Source organism: Nasonia vitripennis, chromosome 3 (genome assembly GCF_009193385.2).
Source record: "Nasonia vitripennis strain AsymCx chromosome 3, Nvit_psr_1.1, whole genome shotgun sequence".
NCBI classification, from domain to species: Eukaryota; Metazoa; Arthropoda; class Insecta; order Hymenoptera; family Pteromalidae; genus Nasonia; species Nasonia vitripennis.
This window is the reverse complement of record NC_045759.1, coordinates 24,610,483-24,637,381: the sequence shown is the minus strand read 5'-3', so window position 1 is coordinate 24,637,381 and position 26,899 is coordinate 24,610,483. Positions and strand designations below refer to the sequence as shown.

Sequence of the window (26,899 nt, the reverse complement as noted above, 5' to 3'; positions counted from 1 at the left end):
GCGGCCTGAAGGGGGTCTCGACGTACTCGTTGGCGACGCGCTCGCCGTCGGGTCGGGGCGCCTGGAGACTGACCTCGCCTGCGGTGGCCTGGCCGGCAGCCGCGATCGCCGCGGCGGACGGGGACGCCGGCGGCTGGACCAGCCTGGCGGAGCCTAGGACGAGCGAGTCCGGGGCGAGGGGCGTCCTGCTGGCGCTGCGGAAGCTCGTGGAGGTGGTGGCGGTGGTGGCGGTGGTGGCGGTGCCGGGGCTGCTCGCCGCCGGCGGTGGGGGCGGGGGCAGGATCCTGGGCGGCGGCAGCGGCCGGCTGTGGTCGTGGACGCGGGCCACCGGCGCCGGGCTGCCGAGCGAGCCGAGGCTCAGCGAGGAGGAGGCCGTGGACGAGGCCGAGGAGGGCGGCCGCGACGGCGGCGACGCCACTGCATGTTGCGACATGGGACTGTCGTTGTCTGCGGGTACGGGGGGCGCTAGTACTGTGGGCGCCGCGTGCCACTGCCACTGGTTCTGCAGCCGGTGCGCGTCCGCGGCGGCCGTTGGTGTCGCTGTGGCTGTGTTGCGCTGTGGTTGCTGCTGCTGGTGCTGCTGGTGCTGCTGGTGCTGCTGGTGCTGCTGGTGCAGGTGATGGCTAGCCCATTGCGACGAGGGCGTGCGCAGACCGAGGGATGCTGATGCTGGCGGCGTGGCTGACGGGGCGTGCGACAGGCTCCAGCAGTTGACTGCGGCTCCTGGCTTGGCTGTGCTGTGGCTGCTGCTGCTTGCTGCGGCGCGAGGTGGTAGCGCTCGCGGCATAGGCGTTCCATGAGCGAGGGTGCAGCAGGATGCTCCACGACCGCTTCCTCCCGCCCTCGCGACGCGCGCTTCATCCCCACCTGCAATGCAAAATAATGTTGCTCGTTAGATTTCATCTCCGCTAAACGGGTGTCGCGGGCTCGCGGGGGTCTCCCGAGGGAGGGAAAGAGGCGCGACAGTCGACAAAGGACCGCGCCGAGAAGGCCCGCAGCGTCGGGCCCAGGTAAAGTCAGCGAGCGAAGGGGCAGGGGGAGAGATAGAGAGAGAGAGAGAGAGAGAGAGAGAGACGGCTTGAATGGGACTTCTCGGGAATCCGGACAGATGCGCGGCGGCTTGAGTTTCTTCGCGCGCACGCCATTTCTCCCCACTCGTTCATCCTCTTCCGAATCAGAGAATGCCATGCACGAGATTAGAACGTGACGGACAGATGGTGCTCGGCGCTCCTTTCTCTTTCTTTCTATGCGGAGCGGCCGCGTACCTGCGCGTCGGCAGGGACTAGGGTGCGGATTCGTCGTCGCGCGTCGGGAAAACTCGGTTCGCGGCGCGACTCTCGAGCAAGCGGCGCACGCGGACGAGCGTTGGGAGGCCTAGGCGCAGGCGACTCACCGAAAATTCACCAGAGAGATCCGCCGGTGCCTCCCGCTGCGGATGGGCCGCGGAGACAGCTGCTCGCGCGCACTGGAAACTCGGCCGCCGCTCGTTGCACAACACTCGCAGCGCACTTTTCCGAGAGAGCCGACGGCATCGTCGGGCGGCAGCGTACGCTGGAAGTCTTCGCCTTCATTGAGCTCGGCGAGGGAGCGCGGGAGGGGGGCAGGAACTCGGCGGCGCAGCACGCTCACGCGACAGCGCCCTACTACGGCGCGCTCCCATTCAAATATAGCGCATGAATGGATCGGGAGCGAGAGAGAGACGGACGGAGGGCTCTCTCTCTCCCTCGCGTATTTCAAGATTTCCGCTGCGGCCGGCGAATCGAATTTTCCCGACAGCGCGACGAGCGCTCCGCGCCGCTGCAACCGGACGCCGGAAATCCCGTGTGCGAGCGAGAGGGAGCCCCGCTAGCGTGAACGGGCGCCGGGAGGGGACTGCGGCTTGCCTGCCTGTGCGTGTGCCTGTGCGTGTGCCTGTGCGTGTGCCTGTGCGTGTGCCTGTGCGATGCGCGCGCATCGAGCGCCGAGGGACGACTAAAGCGGGAGCGAGAGAGACGGACGGAGAGCCGCCGAGCCGAGTGGGCGGCCGGCCGGAAGCGAGCCGGAGGGAGGGAGAGAGGGGAGCCTGCCCCTATACACAGTGCACACACCGGCAGCGTCTCTCTCTCTCTCTCTCTCTCTCGCTCTCTCTCGCTCACTCTCGAGACCATAGACTAGAGCGGCGGCACACATGGGCGCATTGTGCGGGTCTGGCTCGGCGGCAGCGCGAGGAAAAAGAGGGGATAGCGCTGCGCTGCGGTGTCCGTGTCGTCGCGGGCCGGGGACCTATCGCCATCTGGCGACGTCGCGACGAGGCGTGGCGCGGAGCGCGAGAGACAGGGAGGGAGCCGACTTTTTATGAATGAACGGAAGCTATCATTGAAGTTTCGAGATGAATGAAAACATTACTAGCCTCGGCTCTCCCAGCGTGCGTGTGCATGTGCTTCCGCGCACTTGCAGAGGTGCGCGCGAGGATTTCGGCTCGACTGCCGGAGCCCGAGCTTTCCTCCGTCGCTCCGTGCGCTACGCGAGCGCCAGCCCCCGAGACTGCTCCCGAGCGGGATCGACACGCTCAGGGCAGAGGAGGCCAGAGGAGGGCAGAGGAGCGCAGAGGAGCGCAGAGGAGCAGTAGCTGCACTATCTTGGCGCAGCAGGCGCGCCTGCACACGCGCTTCTATATTTATCTCGCTCATTAAGTCTGTCCTCGTCGTGCCAACTGCCAACGTCCATTCATGACTACCTTCGTCTCGCTCGCTCGCGTACGCGCGCGTTTCATTCATATGACGCGGATCCTCTCGCTCGCTCCCTCGCTGCCGTCCTCCTTTTCTTGCGCGCTGCAATGTTGCCGGTTCGTACGCTCCGAGCCGGGCTTCTCGCGCGCACTCACACAACTGCATTCTTTCTCATCTCGGCGAGGCGTGAACGGCGCAGCTCCGCTCGACAAGCGACTAGCGAGCAGCCTCGATGTTCGGGAATGCATATTCTACGCGGCCCGCAGCTTCCGTTTTCCGCGCGCGCGCGCGCGCGAGTGTCTCGAACTCTCCCCCTTTCTATCTTTATCTCCTCGCCGATCTATCTGGCCCGAGTCTCTGCCGCTGCCGCCGCTGCCGCCTCCTCCTTTTGCTCGCGCGCGAATACGGCCGTTGCAGGGGTGCATCCGCAAAGTGCCAGACGGAGTTTCGAGATGCTTGCAGCGCGCATTCCTCCTTCCCCCTCCCCTCCGTCTCGCTCCGCCAGGCAGCTCGCCATCTTTTTCTCCTTTTCCGGCTCTCGCGCGCCTCCCGCTTCCGAACTGCCGTGCGTAAGTGCGGCCGCCCGAAATAATTTCGCCGGCGTAAACGGCGAGACGCGAGGCGATGTGCGTACGCGAGCGTGCACGCGCCGTAGGCGTCATCGACTCCTGCCTAATGAGCTCGCGCAGGAGACGAGATCGGTCGAGGAGCGAGACAGAAATGGCGCGGAGGATGCGGTGCCTCGAGCGCACCAGTAGGTAGGCATATGAGCGAGGGAATGAGGACGAGGGGGAGAGCCGGAAAAAGAGAGGAGGATGCCGCCGCAGCCGCCGCGAGCACAGCCGAGCAAAAAGAAGAAGCGGCTCTGGCCGCGCGCTCGGAGGATGAAACGTAAAAAAGGGAGGAAAGACGAAGACAACAGCGCGGCCAGGCCGCGGTGCAGCCGAGGAGCGCGCGCGAGAGAGAGAGAGAGAGAGAGAGAGAGAGAGAGAGAGAGAAGCGAGTCTCTCCGCAGCCTCCGCAGCGTCGGAGAAAGACGAGAGGGGGGGGGGGGGGGGGCTCGCTGCTGCAGCAATGGGCAAGACGTAACGCTTCGGCGCGCGGCGATCGCGATCCGAGAGCCGACGCTCAGGGCTGCAGCCCGCAGGGAAACTCGAATACTTGGAGCGCTGGAAAAGCCGCGTAGCGAGATGGGAGCCAGCCGAGCGAGCCGCGGACTCCTGCGCAGCGCATAATACGAGAGGAGACTCAAGCGAGAGCGTGCTCCCGAGTGCGGAGACCCGTTGGCGTTGTTAGCTCCCGCGCTTACGCGTTTGTACGCACGCGCTCTCTCCCCCCTCGCCTCGGCTTTTTTGTCTCTTTCTCTCGCGGCGCGGCGCGAGGGCCCGTCTCTTCGTCTCCCCGAAGGCCTCTCTCGCCGCCGCGCAGGCGAAGGAGCGAGAGAGCGAGAGAGCGAGACACGCGAATCGTGCTCTCTGCCTCTATGCGCCTTTCTCTCTCTCTCTCTCTCTCTCTCTCTCGCTCCCGAGACGAGAGGTCCGGTTATCCGCCGCTACGCCGGTCCAGCACGAGCGCGCCCTAAGCCGCGGCGCGCGCGCGAGAGAGCCGAGGGATAAGCACGAATACGCAGATGCTTAAGGGGCCTTCACAATGCGACGAGGTTTCACCTTGGCCGCCAGCAACTTACTCGCAAGCTTAAAAATTTACATCGCGGCGAAGGCCGGCCCACGACTCACGAGCGCGTTACGAAAAATACGTTGGAAAACTTGGCTGCGTAGCGAGCGAGAAGAGCGGATCTCGGAGCGTACGAGGCAGTCGAGCAGGGCCGTATCCAGTGGCTCTCGGGACACCGGTTCTCCGCGCCGCTCGCACCTCTTCGCTCGACGCGATTTACCGCGATTTATCGCGATTTATCGCGGTTTATCGCGGTTTATCGCTTGCGCAATTTCTCCGGAGAAATAGGCTCGACCGATTGCGAGCGGTTGCGCTCAATGAGATCATAAAAAAGCCCGCACGCGCGCACTCTGTTTACTAATAGCGATCGTCCATAGCGGCTGTCGATTAACAAAGCTCTTACATAAAATCATCCTCGTCATCCCGAGCGCGCGGCAGATAATCGCTCTTTTCCTTTATCAATGAAACGACACTAGCGCACAAATGTGTACGCTCGCGACGACGCGTAATTCTGCATTCGTCGGCGAGCGGCCGATGGAGATTCCAATGGTCCTGCGTAGCAGTGACTTCGACGCCGCAAGTCGATCTCCGCCCGCAGCTCCGGCAGTGCACTCCGTGCAGAAGAATGTGCACAGCGCCATATGGCTCGGTCGCCGATGCAGTCACCCACACCCATAGCCGCGCACTGCGCAGTCGATCGTCGTAGCGGCGTGAGAATCGCTCGTCCCTTCTCGATACGGCCGCAAAAAATTCCGACGTCCCCGCAGTCCATTCGTTGCCCACTCGTTGCAGAGCCCAAGTGCGCTCCTAGGTGTAGCTGCTGCTGCGAGCGACTAGACGAGCCGACGAAACGCTGTGCGGGAATGCGAGTAGCGAGAGGCAGAGAGAGAGAGAGAGAGAGAGAGAGAGCGAGAGAGACACGCGCGGCGCTAGATTGAGAAACCGGCGGCGATATCTACGTTCCGAAGAGTAACGCGCTCTCGAGGAGAGATAGTCGCGCGCGGCGAGGCGCGAGGCTGGAGAAGAAAGATAAGTGCTGCTGCTGTACGTACTGTACGTGAATCGAAGCGAGCGATAGCCGCTCTTTCGTCCAACTAGAAAGACGAAGCAGACGCTGCCGAGCCGGAGGAAGAGCGAAAATTGAGGAGATCGGCCATATGCTTCTCCGAGTTGCGGACGCGCATCGCTGGAATGAATGAACTCTTTTCTCTCTTTCTCTCGTCATCCGCCGTGTTACATCATCGAACGCCGCGGCGATAAGAGCGCGCGCTGCAGCGCTGCTTGCGATTCCGCTCGTAACAATGCGAGATAATCGATCCGCACATTTTTAGGCGCCGGTCGATACCGCACGAGAACCGAAATACGTCGCGCGCCCGAGGCTGGCAGGGCCAGAGGCCCGTCCCTCGCCTGCTGGCTCGCACTGTACGCGACGCCCGAATGTGTGCAGATTACGCGTATACGCGGACAGCAGGCCTGATCGGCAGAGAGCAGGGGAGGCAGGCACGCCACGATAACGGGGTGGGTAAACAGAGATAAGCTGGTGCATGATGTTGCCTTCTTTTTCCGAGCTGCTGCTGCCCGAATACGGCTCGATACGCGAGAGCGAAAAGTCCGAGATTTCGCGAGGCTGCCCGCGCTGGCACCGCTGCGGCAGAGTCGTTAATGAATGAAAAATGCAAATAGCCCACTTCCGCCCACTCGGCAGTCGCCGCTACGCCGCTACGCCGCTACGCCGCCACTGCCCCCTCCGCGCGCCTCCGCGTTTTTCCGCTTGCACAATCGCGCGCCGCGGACGCCGGCCTCGTTCGCCGATTCCTAATCCGTTGCTGCTACATTACAACGACAGCACGCGCAGCAGTGCCCAATGACATCCGATCATCGGCCGTTTCTCCCTGGATTTTCGGATGCAAAGTGCGGAGCCTCGGCACGTAATCCCAGACTTCCAGCAGGCCAACTGGGAGTCTGGGATTGCGCAAGTAAAGCTACGCGTCGCAGCCGCAAGTGTCGCAATATCCGAAAAAGTACAAACCTGCGGCGGCACCGCACGTAGGAGTCGAGCCGAGCCGTGCGGGGGAGGCGGCACACCTAGCCAGGTAGGCGTTTGCCCGCTTTACGCTCGCAGCTCGCACACACGCGCGCGGCGAGAGAGAAACACGAAACGCCGTCGCCGCCGCTTTCATTCATGAAGGAGGCGACGGATTTCACCGCGTGCGTGTATACGCGAGAGCGAGAGAGCGCGAGAGAGAGAGAGAGAGAGAGAGGACGGAGGGGGGCGGAGGGGGGCGGAGGTTTTATGGGCTCCACGGTAGAATGCAGATGGAAACGCGCTCGCGACGTCGCCGTAGCGACTTTCTCGCAAACTTTCTACACGTCCCCCCACCCGGCTTTCATTCACCGCGAGCGGCCGCCGGAGCCGATGTGCCGATTTGGTCTCGCTTCGAGCAAGAAAAAGACGACCAAGTATAGCCCGGAATATTTATGATTTTCCCAATCGATTGGATTTTCGGCTTGAGGCCCGCCAAGGTCAACGGACTCTGGGGCGCAGAAGGAATTCGACTCGCTCGTCCACTTTTGTAAATAACCGTCTACCACCCGCGACTCGTTCGGCGCGATAATCGCTACCTATGGGCGGCAATTAGGATGCGCGACAGGCACCGAGTGGCCTCTTCACTCGATTCGCTTCATTGACCGGCAAGCGCGCTCATGGCTTACGGGCTGGGGCTGTTGGGCTGGGAGAACACGGGATACGAGCGGGTGCACTCACCGTTTCTAGTGGGCGGCCGCGGAGGCGCAGGGTAGCTGGGCGGCGTGAGTACCGGCGGTTGCTGCAGTCGAGTCGCGGCGATCTGGCCGAGCTCGACGAACGACGCGATCGAGGAGTCGTCGCTGCTGCTCCCGGTACTCACGCCGCGAAGTCTGAAGCTGCCGGCGCGGTGGCCGCTTCCGTCGGCTCCGGATGCTGCCGCTGCTGCTGTCGCTGTCGCTGCGGCTGCCGCGAGTGTCGTCGTTTCGCTGGGACCGCTGACGCTGCTGCTGCTGCTGCTGCTGCTGCTGCTGCTGTTGCTGTTGCCGCTGATGAGGCTCGGCCAGGCTTGACGCCGCGGTGGCAGCGCCGGCGCCGGGGTGCAGTCCAAGGTATCCACACTTCCACACTTGTATCAACACCTTGCACCACTAAATTTATTGCTCGCGCTGGCCTCTTGCCGCGCTAGATCCGACGAAGCACTGACGATGCCGATAGCCGGACGAGCTTGTCCTCGCGCAGGACGACTACCGATCGCGACATTCGTTCTCTTGTTTGCTGGGATTAGAGGCAGGCAACAAAACACTTGCGCGGCGATCGACCTCTGCGTGCACCTACACTCGGCCGCCAGTGCCGCCGCTGCTGATGCTGCTGCTGCTGCTGCTGCTGCTGCTGCTGGCGTTGCACACACATGTAGACGGGGCGCTCGAGGCGAGAAAGAAGAGGACGGAGAAGAAGAAGAAGGCACGGACACACGCGTACACGTATACGTATGCGACTGCTGCTGTTACTGCTTGCCCGGCGAGTCAGCCTCGCTCCGTCTCTGTTGCTCTCTCGCTCACGCTCTCGCTCTCCCTCGTACTCGCGCGGCTCGAGGAACGGGCGAGTATAGTCGTCGGCGGGGAGAGCAGATAGAAGATCCGCGCGCGCGCGAGAGAGAGAGAGAGAGAGACAAGTCGCTCGCGTTCGTGGAAAGTACAAAAATATATATCTGGCCGTCGCCGCCGCTGCTGCTGCTGCCGACGCTGCCGACGCTGCTGCTGCTGCTGCTTGTTTATTATCTGCGCCTTTCTTCGCTGCAGTTGCGGAGGCGAGAAGCCAGAAGCTAGAAGCGAGAAGGCGATACGTCGACGTCGAAGGCGGCGACGAGGTATGCGGAGCGAAAACACTGCTCACGAGTAGGAGAGGCACACTGCGGGGCACTTGGTCGCGATCGCACTAGTTCCGCTCGTTCCGGGAAACCGATCGCGAGATCTCGCGCGAACTGAACTCGTAGCGTAGAAAAGTGGCGTAGACTCCGCTCCGGGAACCGGACGTGTGCAGCTGCCTCGCGCGTTGCAGAGGAGAGAGAGAAAGAGAGCTCACGAGCCGAGCCCTACGCTGGCTGCTCCGCTACTGCCTCTCTCTCGGCTTCCGCCGCTCTCTCGCCCCTCCACGGCGGCCCCGTCGCCGCGCCGCCGACGCCGCCGCCACTCGGTCGCGCTCCGCAGCAGCATCGCGCGAGAGAGCGAGCGAGAGAGCGAGCGAGAGCGCGCGTCTCCCCGTCTCTGTTTAGGTTGACCGCCAGTAAACGGGCTTCATTCACTGCTTATTTTATACGTCCGCAGAAATAGCTGCGCCGGGACGGGATGCGGTGGCGGCGGCGGCGGCGGCGGCGGCGGCAGCGACGGCGACCATCGTGCGGAGCGCGCGGCGGGCGGAGGGGACTGGCGTGTACGCTGATGCCGCGTTTTTTCGAGCTCCCGAGCTTTTTGCCGGCGCGCCGATGTTGTCTACATAATACTCGCGCGCGCGCGCGCGCGCCGAGTGTACATACGCTCTTGCCCCCGATTCGACTGCGTGCTCGCCGCGGTGCGGAGCATGGATAGCGCGTATTGTCAACCGACGAGCCAATGCAGTGGCCCATTCAGCATTTCGCCTCGGCCCATTGAGCTATCGGAATTCAGCGAAAAAGAACGTTGCGAGCGCGCGCGAGTTTTCTTCAGCTCTCTCTCTCTCTCTCTCTCTCTCTCTCTCTCTCTCTGCAGCTGCTGGCTCGGCTGATTGAAAAGCCAGAGAGCCGCGAAGGAGGCGGCCGAGCGAGCGAGAGTTTTTCCGATACCGCTCGTGGCCTCGGCAGTCGTGAGTCGGCTCTCGGCTGCTGCTGCGCTGATGCAGCCATGTCGCGCGTTTTCGAGAGGGGCCGCGCTCGCAGGGCCGTAGCCGCGCGGTCGCGGGACCCCGCGCGCCTCTCGCTCTGCCATCTCGGCCGGCGGAGCCGTTCCTGCTGTTCCCTGCTGGCTGCTGGAGAAATCGAAGGCGCGGTGCGCTCTGTCCCGAGCGTTGCAGGGCTCGGCCGCGCCGCTTCATTCATGCTCGCATCGCAGCCGCGCAGTGGCGTAGCACCGGCATCCCGGGCCCCGTTCCCCGTCCTCTGCTTATTCAGAGAGCTTTCATGCCGAGCTTAAGCTAGATATAATGATGCACGCGTTCTCTCTCGCTCTCTTCTCCTGCAACATCCTATTCCTCGAGCCAGCAGCAGGAGTGTGCGAGCGCTGGCGAGCGGAATTCGCATTTCCACCTTCTGCCGGGCCTCATGGCCTGTCTTGCGCTAGCCAGGCTGCGTTACGTTTGTGCGCCGGCGTGCCCTTGACGGACGGGCGCAGGATATACAAGCTGCCTGCAGCCAATTGCCGCGTTAATTGCTTAATCAACTCGGCGTATACTTGTGCGCGCGCGCGAGCGGGCCATGTATAGCGGCCTCTTTTTTCTTTCCTGGAAAGCGAGCATCGCGCACCGGAAGCGTGGAATCTAAATTCTACGACCTTCGGCCGCCGCGCAGTTGATTAGAGCCGATGATTGCTGCGCGCGTGCCTCCGCCGCGCGGAGAGAGCCGAGAGTGAGAGAGAGAGAGAGAGAGGGACTCTCGTTTCTTCGATCGTTATACACGTGTGTGTGTGTGTGTGTGTGTGTGTGTGTGTGCCGGCTGAATAATGGATCCGATTTATGAGAAAACCAGCTCCGATGCTTCGAACCTCATTTAGGGGAGATGCATCGGGGCTCGACTGGGCCCACTTTCGTGCACAAATATCAAGTGTGTATCCTCCTGCGGCTGCTTTTTATTATTTTTTTATTATCCGTATCGGGCCGCAGCGATCTCGCTTATCGCGGGGCTGCGATGAATTCCGCCGGGCCCGGGCGGGTGATCGACCGCCGGACAGAAAAACTGGAAGAGCGCATACAGCTAGCCTATACGCCAAAGCCACGCTCGTGCGCCCGCGCTAAGCGCTCTCGAGGAGACCGAATGAGCGAATGAATGAATGAGCGAACGAATGACGAGCGCGACAGGAACGGGTTACGGCCAGAAAGCAGCATTCTGCAGCTCTTGGGCTTGGAAAATTTCGACTCGTTCCCCCAGTTTGAAAAATATGCGGCCAGGAGGCTGCTGGCTGCACAGAGCTCGCACGCAGCGATAGGACGCTGCCTTGGTCTGGCCGAATATTGGAGGAGAAAGAAGTCGCTTCCTGTCTCCGCTCAAACGAGATTGGCGCACCTACGCGCTCCCACGAAATCTCTATTTCTTCTGCTCGTTCCGAGCGGCGCGCTGAAATAACAACGACGCCAACTTGAACAAATGACAAAGCCAAAATCACGTTTTTATCAATAAACAATATTTATTAATAGTCTTCTTTTCAAAACTATTAAGCCACATATGTAAAAAGTAATTCGAAAACGTTCGAGGTACTCTAAAAAAAGAAGTATCAGCCTCGAAAGCGCGTCCGAGCGCACTTTGGACTTATGCGCTACCGATCAGCGGAATTACGCTGAATAAGCCGACGGATATATACGTAATAATATTAATATATCACTCTTTAACTCTTTATTTGCCGCTCGTCTAATGACCGTCGCTCATGTAAAATGTTTATAAAACGTCCTCCGATTCTATCTGTTTTCAGTTCTCTTCTTCGTCCTACTCTGTTGCCTCCCCCTGCCCCTCTCGCTTATGAGTCGTATCGAAAAACAACGTTTGATTAGGTTAAAAATGAGTCGCTCGAATTATAGCATAGGTTGGTCAAAAAGCGTGGACGGTCCGAGGTGCTATGCTATTTACCTTATTGTATATGGGAAACTGCCCGCCGCTCGCACGACTTTTTACGTTCGACTGGATGAGAAAAGCGCCAAGAAAATCTTTGAAAATCTTGTGCAGGGTTTATTTCTTAATTCAATGCGCGCTCTCAGAGAGCCAAAGCAATCCGAGAAGAGCCTTTCCGGAAAATCTGGATTATTCGATGCAAGTTGATTTTTCAACGGAAGGAGGGATGGCTGCCGCGTGTTCTCGATCAAGGCGCTGTGCCTACTCCCTCTTCTCAATGTACATAAATAGAATATAAAAAGTCCATCTCGATTCTCTGCAGGACGAGGTGCGCGGCGGAGGAGAAGGCTCGTCGCTGCTGCTGCTGCTGTCGCTATCGGCTGTGCGTCCGTCTCAGCTTCGGCGCCGAGGTTCAGAAATTAGAGGATCTGGAAGAGCTTCTTGAGTTCCATTATGAGCTGCCAGTCGGTCTTGAGGAGGTCGTCCCTGAAGTAGTCCTTGCAGGCATCTATGCTCTGTCGGCTTATCTGCAACAAACGGAGGACGGGCCGGATTAAAAAGCGTAATATCGCCGAACGACGGCTGGAGTTTTGTCGAAAGCGGCCTCGAAAGCAGGCTCGAAGAGCTCGGCTGCGCCGGCTTTTAATAATATACGCGCACGCATATAAGCCTCGGTTCTCGGTTCTCGGCTCTCGGCTCCCCCTCCTTTCGCATAGCTGTACAAGCGCTCTCCGTGGTAACGCGACGCGCCGCTGCTCTGCTCCCCTCGACCGGAAGTCCCGCTTCATTCATGAATCGGCCATACAATGGCAGATTGTCTGTGCGCCGGGAATGCTTTTCCCTTTCCTCGCCTTCTCGCCGCTCCTCCGTCGTTCTTTCTCGGGTCAATTCAGCGACGCGCGCTTCGCGATTTTTCGCGCGGGAAAAGAGCCTGCGTGCCTTCTACTCCGGCGGCACACGTCTAGCGCGTGGAAAGACAGCGCGCCGCACGCGCCGCATCGGTAGCGGTGCGGCGGTGCGGCGGTGCTGCGGTGCGCGCACGAAAGCGAGACGAGGCGAGCGGCGGCACGGGATAACCGTGGGAACGCGCGCGGCGCTTCCGGCAAGTGCCGAGTGCGAGCCCCGCGCTCTGCGACCCTTCGGCGGCCAGCCTCGTCGGCTCGCTCGTGCAAATCGTTCGGAAGCAGGCGGCGCAACGAAGTGGAGGAGAGGCTCGCTCGCTTTCCCGCATTTTTCCGCGCGCGAAAGCCCATTGTTCGCGGCTGCCGGCTGCGGCGTTGTTATGCGCGGCCTCGTCCGGAAAAGGAAGATGCACATCCGGCGACCACCTGCCGGCGCTTCCGGCCTTCGCGGAAAGCCTATCCGCGCGCGCATCGCGAGCTTCTCCTCGACCTCCTTCGAGGTGTTTCAGCCCCGCGGAGCCAGCGGCTCGTATCCCTGGCAACCGATGCTCGCGGGGGCTGACCCTATTTACCGCGAGATGAATACTTGCTTACTTACTTACTTACTTACTTACTTACTTACTATCAGCCGAGTCTCGACGAAGCCAGTTCGGCCCGCGGGGAGCGACCTTGGCCGACGACTCGAGCTAACGCGGGCATTTGTCCGACGGACACAGCGAGCTGCCGTAATCGAGCCTCGCGGCGTTTCCTCGCCGTTTTCAGTTTCTTCTTTCCCTCTCGCTCGTTTTACGGGGTCGGCTTTAATACTGTCGCCTCAGCTCGCGGTCACCCGATCGCGCTCGTTGCGGGAATCGTATTTCGAGGCCGAGTCGCGCGGCACTTTTGCGCCGCGCCTCGGCGGAGGGTCGCATAATTCCGATCGACTCGAGACTCGTAGGCTCGTCGCGTCTCCCGCTTCCGTTATCGTTCGGATACGTGGCGCGGATGACGATCGTCGGGGGAACCGTTAGACGCGGGTTAGACGCGGGGCGGTCGCCGCTAATTCGGCCGCCAAGCTGCGAGCAGCTCGCGCGTTTCGAGAGGCGGCCGGGCATCGGCATTTCGGATGCACGCTGCGAGCCGCATCGACGCCCGAGTCTTGATTGTCGACGTTTCTGTTTGTTTTGGTTCTCTTGTTATGTCACGCGAGATTTTAATAGTTCAACGATTCGAGTCAGGCCGCCGCAGCGACGTGGGGAAATTCCGTAATGCTGAGGAAAATTAATCGATTAATCGGGAAACAGAGAGAGAGAGAGAGAGAGAGAGACCGAGCAATGACAAAGTTTTTTCTTCTCAACTCGATGAGTCAGGCCAGAGGTGTACAGCGACTGTTGTGCGCAGGCTGCTCGAAAGTCCAGGAATTTCATAATGACCCTCGTGGATAGTCATAGCTCCGATTACGCACGCGCGTACGTCATTCTATCGAGCTCCCGCGGCCGATCGGACGAATGCTCGTTGCTCTCCGTCGCAGGTGAGCTGTTCATTCATTATTTCATTGTGCGCGAAGGGGTCAAAAAACCGGTTCTTGCTCTCGCTCCAGCTCATTTGCGCGCAGCTGTTCCAAGCCGCGGACGAGCAGGAGCAGCGAAAAGGAAGAGGAGCCGAGGACTGCTGCTGCAGGATGAAGCAACGTGCTGGAGTAAAAAAGTGCGCAGTCGGGAGACTCTGGCGCGTAGCGTACCTTGCTGACGAGCATGTCCTTCTCGTCAAAGTGTCGACCGAACATCTTGGGCGCCTCGCCGGGTATGGGCTCGATCTTTATGCAGACCTCTTGGCCCTTGCGCGCCGTCTCCACCGTCTTGTGGTTGAACTCTATGCTCGACACGATGCCCAGGTCGAGGAACTGCAACAGAGAAGTTCAAAAGATGCCATGTACACGACTTTTTCCTCGAGCATTATTTATTATCGAATAAATCGGCAGCCGCATTCTAGCTGCGGGCCCACGCGCGGCTACGCGGCTGCACCTTAGCCCGCCGCCTACGCGTTCGTTCGCCGCGAGCGACTAGCCGGCGATGCATAATATTCAGGATATTCGATGGTCCTGAAAGACGCGCCAATCGAAATTCGTAACAAGTCCCGGCCTCCTCCGAGAGAGCGTGAATAATTGGAAACTGGAGCGGAAGCCGCGACTCGACGAGCGTCGATCGTACCTCGTACCAGCTCGTTTATGCAAATCAATTTCGGAGCTGGCACTCAAAGTCGAAAAATATATCGACGGGATTTCCGGTCGCAGAGGTAGAAAGAATCAATCATTCGAGACTCGATGGAAAAATGGAAGAAAAAAGCCTCCCGGCCGCAGCTTTCTCTCCGCCTCCTACTGCATTCATAAAGTCGACGATTCGGGTCGAAAAAAGCAAGATCGCGCTCGTGTGCAGCGAGCAGAAAGTGGAAAAGTAGATGATGGCTCTCGCTCCTTTACTGTTTTGCACTTGAGCGCAGGTGCAGGACAAGGGAGCGCGACTCGACTTTTTTTTCTCTCTCTCTCTCTCTCTCTCCCCCACTGCACCTGGAGGCAGCAGCGCTCCATTCATAAATTTAAGGCGCTGCGCGAGCCAGCGAGGAAGGAGAACATTGCCAGCTATCCTGCAGCACTCCGACGCGCGACTTTTTCTCCCTTTTTTTCCGTTGCTACCGGGCCGATTGCATCGTAAATTCGTAACCGAGTGCGGGACCGGCTCTCTGGCCTATTAGATTCAGACTCTATTCTCGCTTATGCTCGAGAGCCTTCACGATGGGCCGCGGCTCTGCAATTCCGAGCTTATCAGTTTTTCTAATTTTTCTATAATTTTCGCAAAACCGTGAATCCCTTGAAAGCGCTGCATCTGTGCGCGTGGAAGAACAAACGCAAGGTAAAGGCGCGGAGAGAAGGTGGATGAAGAGGACGAGGATAGCGGCGGCGTGGGCACTAAATATGCTTGTAGCTCTCTCGGGGCGAGACGGAGACCGAGAGGGAACTTGAAAATTCTTCGTGTTTTTGTATATCGACCCAGAGGAAACTCGGGAGCTCGAGAGGGCGGCGACCGCGCGCTCACGCGCGAAACGCTGGCAGCTGTGCAAACGAGCCGCAAAATTGACGACGACGAAGAAGACGTAGAGAGGCCGAAGAAGTTGCATTAGATCGCGGCGTCGCGAAAAAATTCATCCTAACCGACGCTCCGGAAGCGAGCGGCCAAGTATCGGAAGCGCGGAGCCGGAAAAAATTTGTCGGCAGCTGCTCGGCAGAAGCGAGCCGCGTCCAGAGTTTTTAGTTTGCCCGCCCAGCTCATGAATGGGCCTATGTTTAGTAAATGGCGCGAGAGCTGCTGAACTCGGTTATTTCTTTCTCTCTCTCTCTCTCTCTCTCATCTCGGATGAACGGGCCGAGAGCGAGAGAGTCAGACGTGGCTTTGGCATAGCCGCGAGGCAGACGGCGCGCGAGACGGGAACCGGAAGTCTATTTTCGTAGTCATCACCGTTTTAGAATCCTTTATAGTTCATAGCGCTCGCCGCGAAGCCGAGAGCACGAGGCAGCCCCATCTCTTTTCATCGGCTGCGATCTTTCCTCGCTGCGCGAGCGCAATAATTCAGCGCCGCGGACGCAGGCAGATGAACCGATAAGCGGGAGTGCAGTAGTCAGCGAGCCCCTGCGAGCAAGTAAGATCGATCGATGCTCAAACGGCGACCAAGTCGAGAGATTGAGAGCCACGGAGGCAGGACAGGATGCGGTCGCGCGGAGAGCTTGGCTTCCTTCCTGCCTCGTTTATCGCGCGCGGACGAGCAATCGCGAGTAGATCGCGCGCTTTCTGCCCAGAAGAAAGGACCATCTGTCGGAGCGCCGCCGCTCGAGATGGCTGGCTTCCTTCCGGCTTCGCCGAAAACGGAAAAAGGGGAGCTAAAAAGCTGCAGTGTTTCCAATAGTCGAATAGAGACGATAGGCAGGCCGTGCGCAGCCGAGAAGTTTTCAAAATAAGCGCCGCTCGGCCCGCCGGGGGTTGCGGGTTTATTTGAGAAGCGAGCGCGCGCACTGAAGAGAAAGCAGCGCGCAGGCGGAGAGGCCGGAAGTGACGCGAGAGGCAAATTCGCGCGGTACTTGCGAGGTCACGTACACACAGCCAAGTGGAACGCGACGCGAGCGAGCTGCAGGGCGACGCCATTATAATGCCCCATATGTTATAATCCCTTTCCGAAATTCATCACTGGAAAAATGAATTTTTCAACGAGCGCGGCATCGCTCGATGACATCCCCATCCCTCTTGGCCTCTCCCTTTCGCGGCGATTCCCGTCGTGAATGGGATTCTTCGAGGGTTCCGGTCTCATCAAGCGCCGCCTAGTTCGCCGCACGCTGCATAGCGAGTCGAGTCGAGTCAATGGGTTCGAGTGAGTTATTCTCGGATCGCGATAACGAGAGAGCCTCGGCCGGAAGAGAGAGAGAGAGAGAGAGAGGGGGGGGGGAGGGGGGAAGAGCGGACGACGCAGCCGATAACGAATATCGATTTCCTTTTCCTCTTCCTCGTCTGCGACTTCTCCTTCTGTTCTCGCTTCTCGCCCACTATGCATGCGAAGCGGATTCTCTTGGAACGCCGAGAGACGCTCCGATTGCTCAGGCTCGACAACGAAAGCGACGTTCCGACGAATTTCAGACTTTTTCGGAATGCTCCGTCTTGTTTTTTCAGCGCGTAAACAGACACGCAGCACCGCACATCGGGGTATAAATAGGAGGAGAGGAGGAACGCCTACGCTGCGCGTGTACGCGCATACGTATTATATGCCCACGTTAACGCGCACACGAGCGCGCGCTCGTGAAAAAGGAGCCAGAGAATAAGGAAAAACCCGGTCCTCCTACGGCGCTCGCGTAAGCTGCCGCCAAGGGAAGCCCGTATCGAGAGACGGAGATCGGCCAATCCGATATGTTCTCTCGTCGTCTCTCTCTCTCTCGCCCTCGGACCGGCGAACAGGCGAACAGGCGAACAGGTTCACCTACACGCCCCGCCGAGCGAGCTGCAGCGCGCATTTAAAGCTGCGCCTTTTTCTCCCGATGCTCTATAGGTATAGCTGTGGGCACGCAGCTAGCTGCCTCTCGCTCGCTCTTTCCTTTCCACCTTTTTCCCCCGCAGCTAGCGCCCGACTTTTTGCTTCCACAGGCACTTTCCCTCTGCAAGCATCGAATTTACGAAATTTCTCTGCGAAATGCTACTTACGTCTCTGCTCGGTACGCAAATTGGAGTTCCCTCCTTGATGATGCCGGCTTCGACCATGACGCCTACAATGATGGGATCTCTCGATTTGAACACACACTGGAACGAAAACAAAAATGACCAATTAAACGCATCATTCCGACATTAATATGCGCATTTCCGCAGGCGATCGCCGGTAAATCTATCGTTTCCGGTGCGAGTCGAGAAGCTTCTTCCTCCCTCCCTCCCTCCCTCTATTTGGTCTCTCCCTCGCATTCTCGGCGGGCATTTTTTACGCTTCTTTTTGCCAATCAGCTTCTTCTTTCGCGACTCGGCAGCCCCAGAGGCTTCTTCTTGCTCGCTCGCTCTCGATTTCCTGGCAGAGCCAGAGCAGCAGCAGCAGCCGCTCGTCCTCGTCTTTCCCCGTCTCTCGTTAGTCCGTTCGCTCGGTCTCGCTCGTACTCTTCTTCTTCTCCCTCCTCTTTTTCTTTTGCTCGAGCTGCTGCTGCCGCTGCTCGCCACATCCGGCGATAAATGCACTCGCATATATATACGCAACTAAGCTATCTCGCGTACGTTGGGAGTTTTAAAGAAAGCCGATCTCGAATTGCCCGTTTTGGCGGATGTGTGCGCTGTCGGAAAGCACCTTCAGCGCTTTTCCTCGCGCCTACGGAGAAATAGCGCGCACGGAAGGCAAGTGGGTGCGCGCAATGTGCATGCAGAGGCGATAAGTTGCACGGGCGCGGAGAGACGGATTTTCCGCTTCTCAAAATTTCTCGCTCACGCCTCGCGTCGCGCAGTAATACGCAGCAGTAGGCGCGAGCCTTACGACATGCATTGAACGTTAAACATTGGTTGCGTTGGAGCGTACCGTCGGCAGGATTTTGAGCTTGCAGGGGAAGACGGCTATGTGCTTGTGCTCGTCGCGCTTGCGCTGCCTCAGCTGCTCCTTGTACTCGATGAACCTGTCGAAGAGGTGGTAGATGATGTCGGCTTGGAAGATCTTGACGCCCAGGCTATCGGCGAGCTCTTGCGCGTCACGCTCGATCTTGACGTCGAAGGCCAGAATCGTTGCGTACCTGCAAGGAGAAATTGCGAAATTTCATCGGCACTCGCTTGCGATCCTCCCGTCGCTCGGCGATACTCACTGGCTGTCGTGCTCCAACATGATGGAGGCCTTCATCACGTCCTTCTTGACAACAGGACCAATACGTATGCCCGCATACTGCAACAGAGAAAATCGAGAAAGGATATATAAAGAGGAGGACTTTAATTGAAGGGAGAAAAAGATGCCGCTCTTATCGTGACGCATCCTTCCTCAATCGAAATGCGGCTCACAGCTCCATTCACGAGCCGGAAGTTGCGCGCGCTGGAAAAGTTGCCGCTCGCGTACGCAACACGCGGAAAGGAGCGCGCGCTTGACGAATCAGGCCGAGAGAGCGGGATGATTGGCCCCCGCATGCCCGCATACGCGCGCAAGGAAACGTCGAGAGGAAGCGGATCCGGCCGCGTCGCCGGATGCTCATTGCTCGCGCTTCCAGCGGATGCTGCGCCGCCGCTGCTATTTGTTGCCCAGATTTTTTTTCCGCGAAATCCAAAAACTCGAGAGAGAGAGAGAGAGAGAGAGAGAGAGTGAGAGAGAGAGAGAGAGAGAGACAGAGACGCGGGGAGACGTGGAGCGAAAGGGGGGCGCCGGTGCGTCGTGCCGCGGCGGAGAGAGGGGGCCCGAACCAGCGACTTGCAGCCGAGCTCCCTCAACTGGATAATCACGCGCGCCGGTGATTTAACAATGAAGGAAAAAGTGCGTAATTTCCGAGTTTGACAACGAAGCTTTTCCCGTCAAAGCCCCGACCTCCTCTCTTCCCACGCGAGCGCGCGCGCGCGCGTACGGATGCTCCGACATTCGCGCACTAATCCGAGGATCGGCGCCGAATATCATAGGCGTATCGGCGCGTTTTTCGCGACAGGTTCCCTCTCGGCGAGCCGTAATTCTCCGATCCGTATCTCCATCCGCTTCCTGCGCGCAGATGTGAGAAATCCCGACATGCCTTCAACGCACACATCGCGCGAACACGTGTTTTCCCATACTGCGCGCGGCGACTGGCTGGCTGCGTGTGCCTGTCGTCCGAGAATAAAGCACTTTTCCGACGCTTCCGACTTCCGAGTCCATTTCGAAATTCCGCCGCGTTATCCGTGCGCTGCTCGCTGCCTCGTTCTCTGACGGAGAGCTGGAAGAGGCCCGATAAGCCTAATCTCCCGGCAATCGACGAGCGAGACAACTCCCTCCTCCGGATCTCGCTGTCCGCTTGTGATACATCGCTCGATAGCGCTTTCCGTTCTGTGCGCGCTGCGTGCTCCGTTTTTCGAAATAAATGAAGAAAGCTGGTGATAATAAAATTAGCGCCGCACCGCCTCGGCGACGTGGCTCCTGCAGCGGAATCGGAGCCAAAGTAAAAACGAGTTGACGAAAATTGAGAATCAGTCCCCTGCAGCCGAGCGGAAATTGGCGCGGCGTTTTACGAGCTGCCGCCGATTTGCCGGCAGCGGCCGTGCCGTGAGGCCGGACGCGTAGAAAAATCCGGAGAAAGAGAAAAGGATTCGCGTAGGTGTATCAGTCGCGCGCGCGGAGGAGACTCGAAAAAAGCCTAGTATATCTTGGTGAATGGAGCTCTTGGATCTGCCCACAGGTTCCCGAGCCGAGAGCGTGGGCGCCGATTTCCGGTTCGAGCGCAGCCGGCCTTTTTTCACTGCACTTATCCCCCGGCTTCTCGCGAGCCCATAGCCTCTCTCTCTCTCTCTCTCTCTCTCTCTCTCTCGCCCTCTTGCGTCCACGCCGCGGGCCCGAACTCGCTGCTCTCTTATCTCGCGTAATGTCCGCTTATACCTACACGCATAGGTATAATAAAATACGCGTGCGTGAGCGGGCGCTGTGACGTCAGCGCGAGCGCGCCGACCACGTGATCGGAATGCCCCTGCCTGTATACCTATGTATGCATGCGCTGTCTCGCTCTCCTTGGGCCGCCGCCACCGCCGCAGCAGCGTCAGCCGCCAGCGGAAGGGGAGATCCCATTCATGAGCCGAGCAAGGACGAGCCGCGTACTATAGAGGCCGTTTCGTGGCACTTGCGCTCCGCTGCAGCTTCGACTGGCTCGGCTCTCGTACATTTTTCTTCTCGTTTCCAAGTACTTTGTCTACACAAGAGTCGCCGACTGCGAGCTATGGCCTTGCTTGACTCGGATTGCGCGAGGAGACGCTAAAGCCGCAAGTGATCCGCATTAGAACTCGTTCGGCCAATTCTCGCTGCAATCGCAGCTTCTCGTCAACGTTCAGCCCCGCGACGCTTGCGGATACTCGAAATCCACGTAAAATCCGCTTACAAATAGCCGAGACCGCTGTGCCGCGCACATATCGGGTCACGATAGATTATGGGCCCTTTGGCGAGTCGCCTCCAGCGAGCGCGGAGAGTACAGCCAGTGTGCGGCAATGAAGCACTTCCTTCTTAACAGTTTAGCAGGATACGGCTCATTGGTCGCTGGAGCGCTTGCTGGCGGCAAGAGCTCGCGCTTGTGATCCACTGGTGCTACTCGTGCGTGCGCCCGCGTTATCGGTCGTTCTTCCGCTCTCTCTCTCTCTCTCTCTCTCTCTCTCTCTCTCTCTCTCTCTCTCTCTCTCTCTCTCTCTCTCTCTCTCTCTCTCTCTCTCTCTCTCCGCCTCCGATACGCGATAGGCCCTTTTTACCCGCGTGCTCTCCATACGCCCCTCCTTCGCTACTCCACTGACTTGTGATTCGAATTTGCTAAAATCCAATATACTTACCGGAATTTTGCTGGATTTCAAGAAGTCGAGAAGCGCCTCAAGAGCACCAAGAGTTGAAGCTTGCACGAAGACACCTCGCTCGGCGAGCTTTATTTTGCCTAAGGCGTGAGTCAGTTCCTTAGCGATTTCCTCCTTCAAAATCTCCACCTCGTCTGGCTTTTGAGCCACCATCAGATTCAGTCCTGCCAGTTGAAACTTGGTTATCCACATGTTGAATAGTAAAATTGTAAAAATATTTAAGTGACTCCACCTGCTATGGCTTTTTCAAGCTCTTTTGCAGCAATTTTGACTCCCTGAGCGGCTTTTACTTGACGATGCTCTACATATGCGCCCTACAAAGAAAGATTCAAGTCAAATTCGTCTTGACAAATTTGTTTTCGTGTGTGTGGGTGTTCTTATTCGTCGTTTAATTTCAACATGACCGGTACCTTGACTCGCAGTTCCTTCAAAGGCTGGGGCATAAGAAGTGAACGAATTTGCGTGACGATTGGTCCTTCCGTACCCGCCACAATCATCGTTTCACCCTCCCGAAGAATACCGTTGACTAGAATACAGTCTATCGTTGTACCAAGGCCGGGAAGAGCTTTGACTTCTAGCACCGTAGCTTGCAACTCCTCACTAAACATAAGTCGCTTGGCCAGTGGTCCCTGACAGGCATCAACTATTAGCGCCAACAGGTTACCCATTCCTTCTCCTGCAATCAATTGAACGATTTAGCTTTGGTATTACAAATTGAATTTGTACCAAATTACTTGTTCATGACTTACCTGTTATGGCACTCGTTGGAACCAAAGACACGTAACTTCGAGGATCAGGATTTTCATAAAATACGGCAGCATTAAGACCTTGCTCAGCAAATTGAACAATAATGTCCTTGGAGCGTTTTTGAAACTCCTGTTGAGTAATGATCGCTTGACTTTTTATGATGTCTTGTACGTCTTTTCGATTCATAGTCTGCCAGTCGTACAATCTAGAAAAGCAAAAAATAAATAAATAAATTCAGATATCGCCCTTGTTCTTGCTAAAGAATTTACAATGGCACACGCTTCTGGTTACCTGTCAATTTTGTTGAGAGCTACAACAAATGGGCATTTCTTGGATTTTAAAAGTTGGATACTTTCAATTGTTTGAGGTTCCAAACCGTGCATAATGTCTACAACTAGAATCGATATATCGCAAAGAGACGATCCTCTATTTCTGAGATTACTGAATGATTCGTGACCAGGTGTGTCAATGATTAACAGTCCAGGAATTTTGAACTGTTTGTCTGCAAACTAGAATACAAAGTAACCCTTGAGTAAAAATTGAATATAAAGTATAACCTTTAGTAAAGGCTTGAAACTTACTCCTTTAACGTGCTTCGTCGACTCCTGAATGGCTTCGATTGGAACGTTGGTGGCACCAATTTGTTGAGTAATACCACCAGCTTCACCGTCTTGCACATTGGTTCGTCTCAGTTTGTCAAGGATCTTGGTCTTGCCTGTATCGACGTGGCCCAGTACACAAACCACAGCGGCTCGCAAGTTATCAACGGTTCGTTTCTTTTCTGCCTCGATTCTTCGATTCTGAATTCTTTGACGGACTTGCTCTTTTTTACGCTCGGCGTCGGTTCTCTTATCATCAACGTCGCTTTCGTTTTCTGATTCGCTTTCAGATTCGGACTCGGAACCTTGGCTCTCCGAATCAGATTCGTTCTCGGAAGACTCGTTATCGTCCTCAGGAGTCGACTCTTTCTCAGCACTTTTCTGTGTTTTTACGGCCCCTTGGCTAATGGGTTCCTTGGTACCATCAGACTTATCTATTTAAGTAATCACTAGTTATTTGTCTACTCGGCCTTATCTTGATTTTGAATAATATAAAATAATAAATGCATACCTTCTTCTGGTTCTTCTTCACTACTCTCTGCATCCCAAGCATCTTTCACGCCATCTTCTTCATCTTGCTTTTTCTCTTGAACTTTCTCTTGCTTGTCAATGATCTCTACCTGTACTTGGTCAGATTTTATATCATCAGACGTTTTAACCTCGTCTTGACCTTCGGTACTTGACTGTTGTTTCACTTGCTTGGGTCGTATTCTTGTTCCTGGATTAAAAAATCAAAATAAATAAATAAACCCAAGACATTTGTGATAGTATATTCTGAACCAAGGGTGAAGTTGCAGGACAAGTCGAGGTGAGCTAGCTATTTGGGGGCTACAAATGAGTGCAACCACACGACGACGTGTGGATGTATTTTCGATTTTAACGTACATGGTAAACGAATATCATGCGCGTGTTCCATAAACAAATTCATCCCTAGACAACTTGAAAAAAAAATACCTGGTCTTGGTTTCTTTTCGCCTGCCTCGGGCATTTCTAATCCTTGAGCTTTAAGTGCTTCAAGCATAGCTTGTGCCCTAGCTTGCGCTTGCTTTTGTTTGGTTGTTAAAAATTTTCCTTCAGCCTTGAGTTTCTCTTTTCTTTGTTTTTCTTTCAACTTCTTCTTTTCCTTTTTCTCTTGCTCTTTTTGGAGTTTTTCCAAACGAGCTCTCTCTCTTTCTTCTTCTAAGCGTATTTTTTCTTCTTCTTCTCGTTTGAGTCGTTCCTCTTCTTCTTTAGCTTTTTTCAAAGCTTCTTGCATAGCAGCAATCATCTTCTTTCCAGGTCCTTTAGCTAGAAGAAAAAATTGATGTTAATTGGAATTATTCACTTTTCTATAAATCTTGATGAATAACTAACTTATAATTACTTTTCTCTGCTTTTGTTTCTTCCTTTCCTCCCTTCTTCTTCTTCTTGGTTCCTTCATCTTGTTCTTCACCTTCTCCATCGCTGGCATCTTTTTCAACTTGCGCAGGTTTTCCAGTTGCTTTTTCAACCTCTTGAGGAATTCCAGTATCACCAGCTTTTTTCGTAGATTCCTAAAATACAGAAAATCCATTTAAATTGAAATGCTGCTAAAGAATTGATTGTGTGTGTGTGTGTGTCAATTTATTGTGTGTACTAGACATACTGCCTTCTTTTGAGCAAGCTTTTTCTGCTTCTCTCTTTCTTTCTTCTCCTTTTTCTTTTGAGCCGCGGTTTTTACAGTACTACCCTCTTCACCCTCTGCTGGCGCATCTGCCTTTTCTTTTTCCGGTTCTTGGTCAGCTTCCTTGGACTTGTTTTTCTTTTTGTCATCTTGTTCAATTTTTTGCGCATTTGTCACTTGCTCTTGAACAGATTTCTTTCCCGAATATTCCATTTCCAATTCTGCTAGAACTTTATCAATATCTTCGTCACTGTCGTTACGTTTTTTCTTGGCTGCAATAAAAATATGGTTTCAATAATATACGCCTTTCAATAAAAAAGATCAAATATTTTTTTGGCGAAATTAATTTTTTACCCTTCTTTCCCTTTTTGGACTCTTTTTGAGATTCTCGAGGTTCTAGCTTTTGAGGCTTAGAAGATTTACCGCGGTCTTTACTTTCTGTTTTTTCCGATTCGTCGTCGGATGGAGGAGGTGATACTACATCTTTTTGATCATCATCACCATCATCATCATCCATGTTTAGCAAAGCAAAACTAGCTTTTGGTACTGTGAAATGTACATAAATCACGTTATTACATTGTGTCGTGATCTCAAGCTCATTAAAAGAATATCACGATGCCAATTTTTTAAATCAATAGAACCTACATAAAATATAATAGAATTGAATAAAAACAATACAACCAACCCTTTTTAGCTGATACAGGTTTAATCGCTTTAGTTGGAACGATGTTGAATTCATCGTCTGATTCTGAGGCTGCCTTGTTGCTCTTCTTGTCTTTCGTTTTCCCTTTGGGTTTCGGAACTTGATCGTCTGATTCATCATCAGATTCTTGCTTCTTATTCTTTTTCGCATTGGACTTATTTTTAGCTTGGACCTTGAGTTCTTCATCTTGAGAAGCATCAGAATCGGCAGCCTTTTTGCCCTTCTTCCCTTTTCCCTTGGCTTTTTGCACTTGATGGTCAGACTCATCGTCTGATTCTGCCTGCTTTTTACCCTTTTTCTTATTTTTACTTTTAGGCTTCTTTTCTTCACCCTCATCCTCGGATTCTAAATCCAAGTCTTTTTTGCCTTTTTTTGCTTTAGATTTAGATTTTGGCTTTTCATTTTCCGATTCATTATCAGATTCAATAGATAAGGCAGCAAACCCTTTCTTGACAGGCTGATTTTTACGAGTTTTTTGTTTACCACGTGAAATTTCAGCTTCAGAGTCTGATCCTGAATCAGCCTTATCCTTAGATATAGGCAGATCATTGTCAGAATCATCTCCACCACGCTTTTTATTTTTCTTATCCTTTTTGGAGGCTTTAGTTTTCTCTACTTTTAGTTCTTGGAGATCATCAGCCAAATCATCGACATCATCGGCCTTCTTCTTCTTATCTTTGGACTTTTTGGACTTGACAGGTTCATCATTGACAGTAGTACTTGCTACCTCCGCATCGCTGTCGCTAAAAAATGATACAATAAATCATTAGAATCAGAGAATTCAAGTGCAAGACCAATGCCAAACCAGCTCAAGCTAATATCATCCAAATGTCGAATCCAATGACAAAATTGCCAGAAAATTTCCACCGAGTCGAGTCCGCAAGAGGCGCATCCAGCACTGGTAGGCACTGCATACGCATATGCTCGTGTGTATGCTAACAGCACTGGATCAGCCTCCAACCTAACCTAAACTAGGCAGCTGGCACAAGATAGCCCGACTAAGCCGCGCATGCAATTTCATACCTATGTATATAGGAACGTGGACTTGGAGATTTCGAGAATTTCTTGGCGAAAAGTGGGTACCTACACACGCATGCACCTATAGGTATGTGAATACCTACATACAACATGGACAGGGTGAAAGAGAACGAGCGAAAAGAGTTGCATCTTAAGTTGATAATCTCCGATGGGTATACATGGCATGGAGCTGATCAAGCCAAAAAGAAAGGAAGGAAAAAAATGATGATCGACTCACAAGTCGTCGTCCTTGTCGGCGCGCTTGCCCTTCTTGGCCTTGCCCATGTCTGGTAGTTATATTTTCACAACTTTTTTCGCGTCAAGTGTCCGACCAGCAGCGGTGGCTTCTGCAACATGGGAGGCGGAAAATTTTGCGGATTTTTCGGCGCGTGGCAAGGCAGCAGCCCGATGGTCTCTGCGGTAACGCCGACGCTGCAGGGCTCCTTTCAATCCCAAGTTCCAACTCCAAGTACTCGAATGGCACGAGCACACACATACACACGCACACACACAACACGAGCTTGCGCGCGCGTATGTAGGTATAGACGCACACTGTCGCGCGTCTCGCACCGGTTTCGTTTCGTTATTATATAGCCTCCGCCGAAATGCCAGACTATCGCTGCACTTGACTTGATCTGCTCTTACACTCGCTCGAGCGAGAGTAAATGCTGCTGGTGCTGCTGACTCGAGACAGTCGAGAGTCTCGATAGAGTCGCGCTCGGCGGCGCGAGAGGCTGGGGATCTGAGTATAGACTACTTATCTGACCACCTGAAGTGCGCTGCACTGTTGTTGTTTATAGATCGATTTATCGACCGACGGGCCGTTTTATTTTTATACCCGCGAAATTCAAATAGGTTATTATTTCAAAAAAACATTATTGAAATTACAGCCCATCAGATGCATAGAATATTGAGATTTGAAACTGCGTTTTAGAAAAGCTGCATGCCGGAACTCTATAAATAAAACTTAACGGTTTGAAAAAAATTAAGTTTTGCGCGCGTTCTCCGCGCCCTCTTCCCGAAATTACATATAGGTCTGTAATCAAAAAACAAGTCTACCAATATT

The 26,899-nt window shown here is 55.3% G+C and overlaps 2 protein-coding genes across 6 annotated transcripts in view; both read right to left on the bottom strand.

Annotated features, from left to right (window-relative positions):
* LOC116416981 (protein sprouty-like) overlaps positions 1 to 8,541 on the bottom strand; it is a 12,642-nt gene extending 4,101 nt beyond the window's left edge. The window contains exons 1-2 of one of the 2 annotated variants that reach the window (XM_031927946.2): positions 7,147 to 8,541; positions 1 to 867 (exon numbers count right to left, since the gene is read on the bottom strand). The exon at positions 1 to 867 is cut by the window's left edge and continues 4,101 nt beyond it. In XM_031927946.2, coding sequence (XP_031783806.1) covers positions 1 to 787 — 787 coding nt within the window. In that variant the 5' untranslated portion in view covers positions 788 to 867; positions 7,147 to 8,541. Of the gene's footprint in view, positions 868 to 1,393; positions 3,556 to 7,146 lie in introns of those variants that run through there. The other variant, XM_031927947.2, reaches the window with a different exon arrangement.
* Positions 8,542 to 10,756: 2,215 nt separating this feature from the next.
* On the bottom strand, positions 10,757 to 26,606 carry LOC100122877 (eukaryotic translation initiation factor 5B). 4 transcript variants are annotated; one of them, XR_004227296.2, is made up of 19 exons: positions 26,072 to 26,606; positions 24,799 to 25,559; positions 24,468 to 24,659; positions 24,096 to 24,385; positions 23,835 to 24,003; positions 23,426 to 23,758; positions 22,983 to 23,189; positions 22,454 to 22,905; positions 22,164 to 22,381; positions 21,875 to 22,077; positions 21,536 to 21,801; positions 21,358 to 21,439; positions 21,108 to 21,289; positions 18,440 to 18,516; positions 18,163 to 18,370; positions 17,316 to 17,411; positions 13,820 to 13,981; positions 12,714 to 13,752; positions 11,616 to 11,724 (listed from the first exon to the last, which is right to left on the bottom strand). XR_004227296.2 is itself a non-coding variant. In XM_031927937.2 (18 exons), exons 1-18 carry the CDS (start codon positions 26,116 to 26,118, stop codon positions 11,617 to 11,619), a joined length of 4,053 nt encoding a protein of 1,350 aa, XP_031783797.1. In that variant the 5' UTR covers positions 26,119 to 26,606; the 3' UTR covers positions 10,757 to 11,616. The 4 variants fall into 4 exon arrangements, 2 of the variants coding, with proteins under 2 accessions (XP_031783797.1, XP_031783798.1); XR_004227297.2 differs by having other exon boundaries at positions 11,625 to 11,724; positions 12,718 to 13,752; XM_031927937.2 differs by lacking the exon at positions 12,714 to 13,752 and having other exon boundaries at positions 10,757 to 11,724.
* Between the last annotated feature and the right edge of the window lie 293 nt (positions 26,607 to 26,899).

What these genes read in the sequence shown, in the direction of transcription:
- LOC100122877 (XM_031927937.2), bottom strand. Translation starts at nt 26,118, where the DNA reads ATGGGCAAGGCCAAGAAGGGCAAGCGCGCCGACAAGGACGACGACTT. An exon ending in CGAAAAGAAACCAAGACCAG is followed by an intron (nt 23,190 to 23,425) that starts GTATTTTTTTTT and finishes TTTTTAATCCAG; the next exon opens with GAACAAGAATACGACCCAAG. An exon ending in TTTGCGTACCGAGCAGAGAC is followed by an intron (nt 13,982 to 17,315) that starts GTAAGTAGCATT and finishes TCTCTGTTGCAG; the next exon opens with TTCCTCGACCTGGGCATCGT.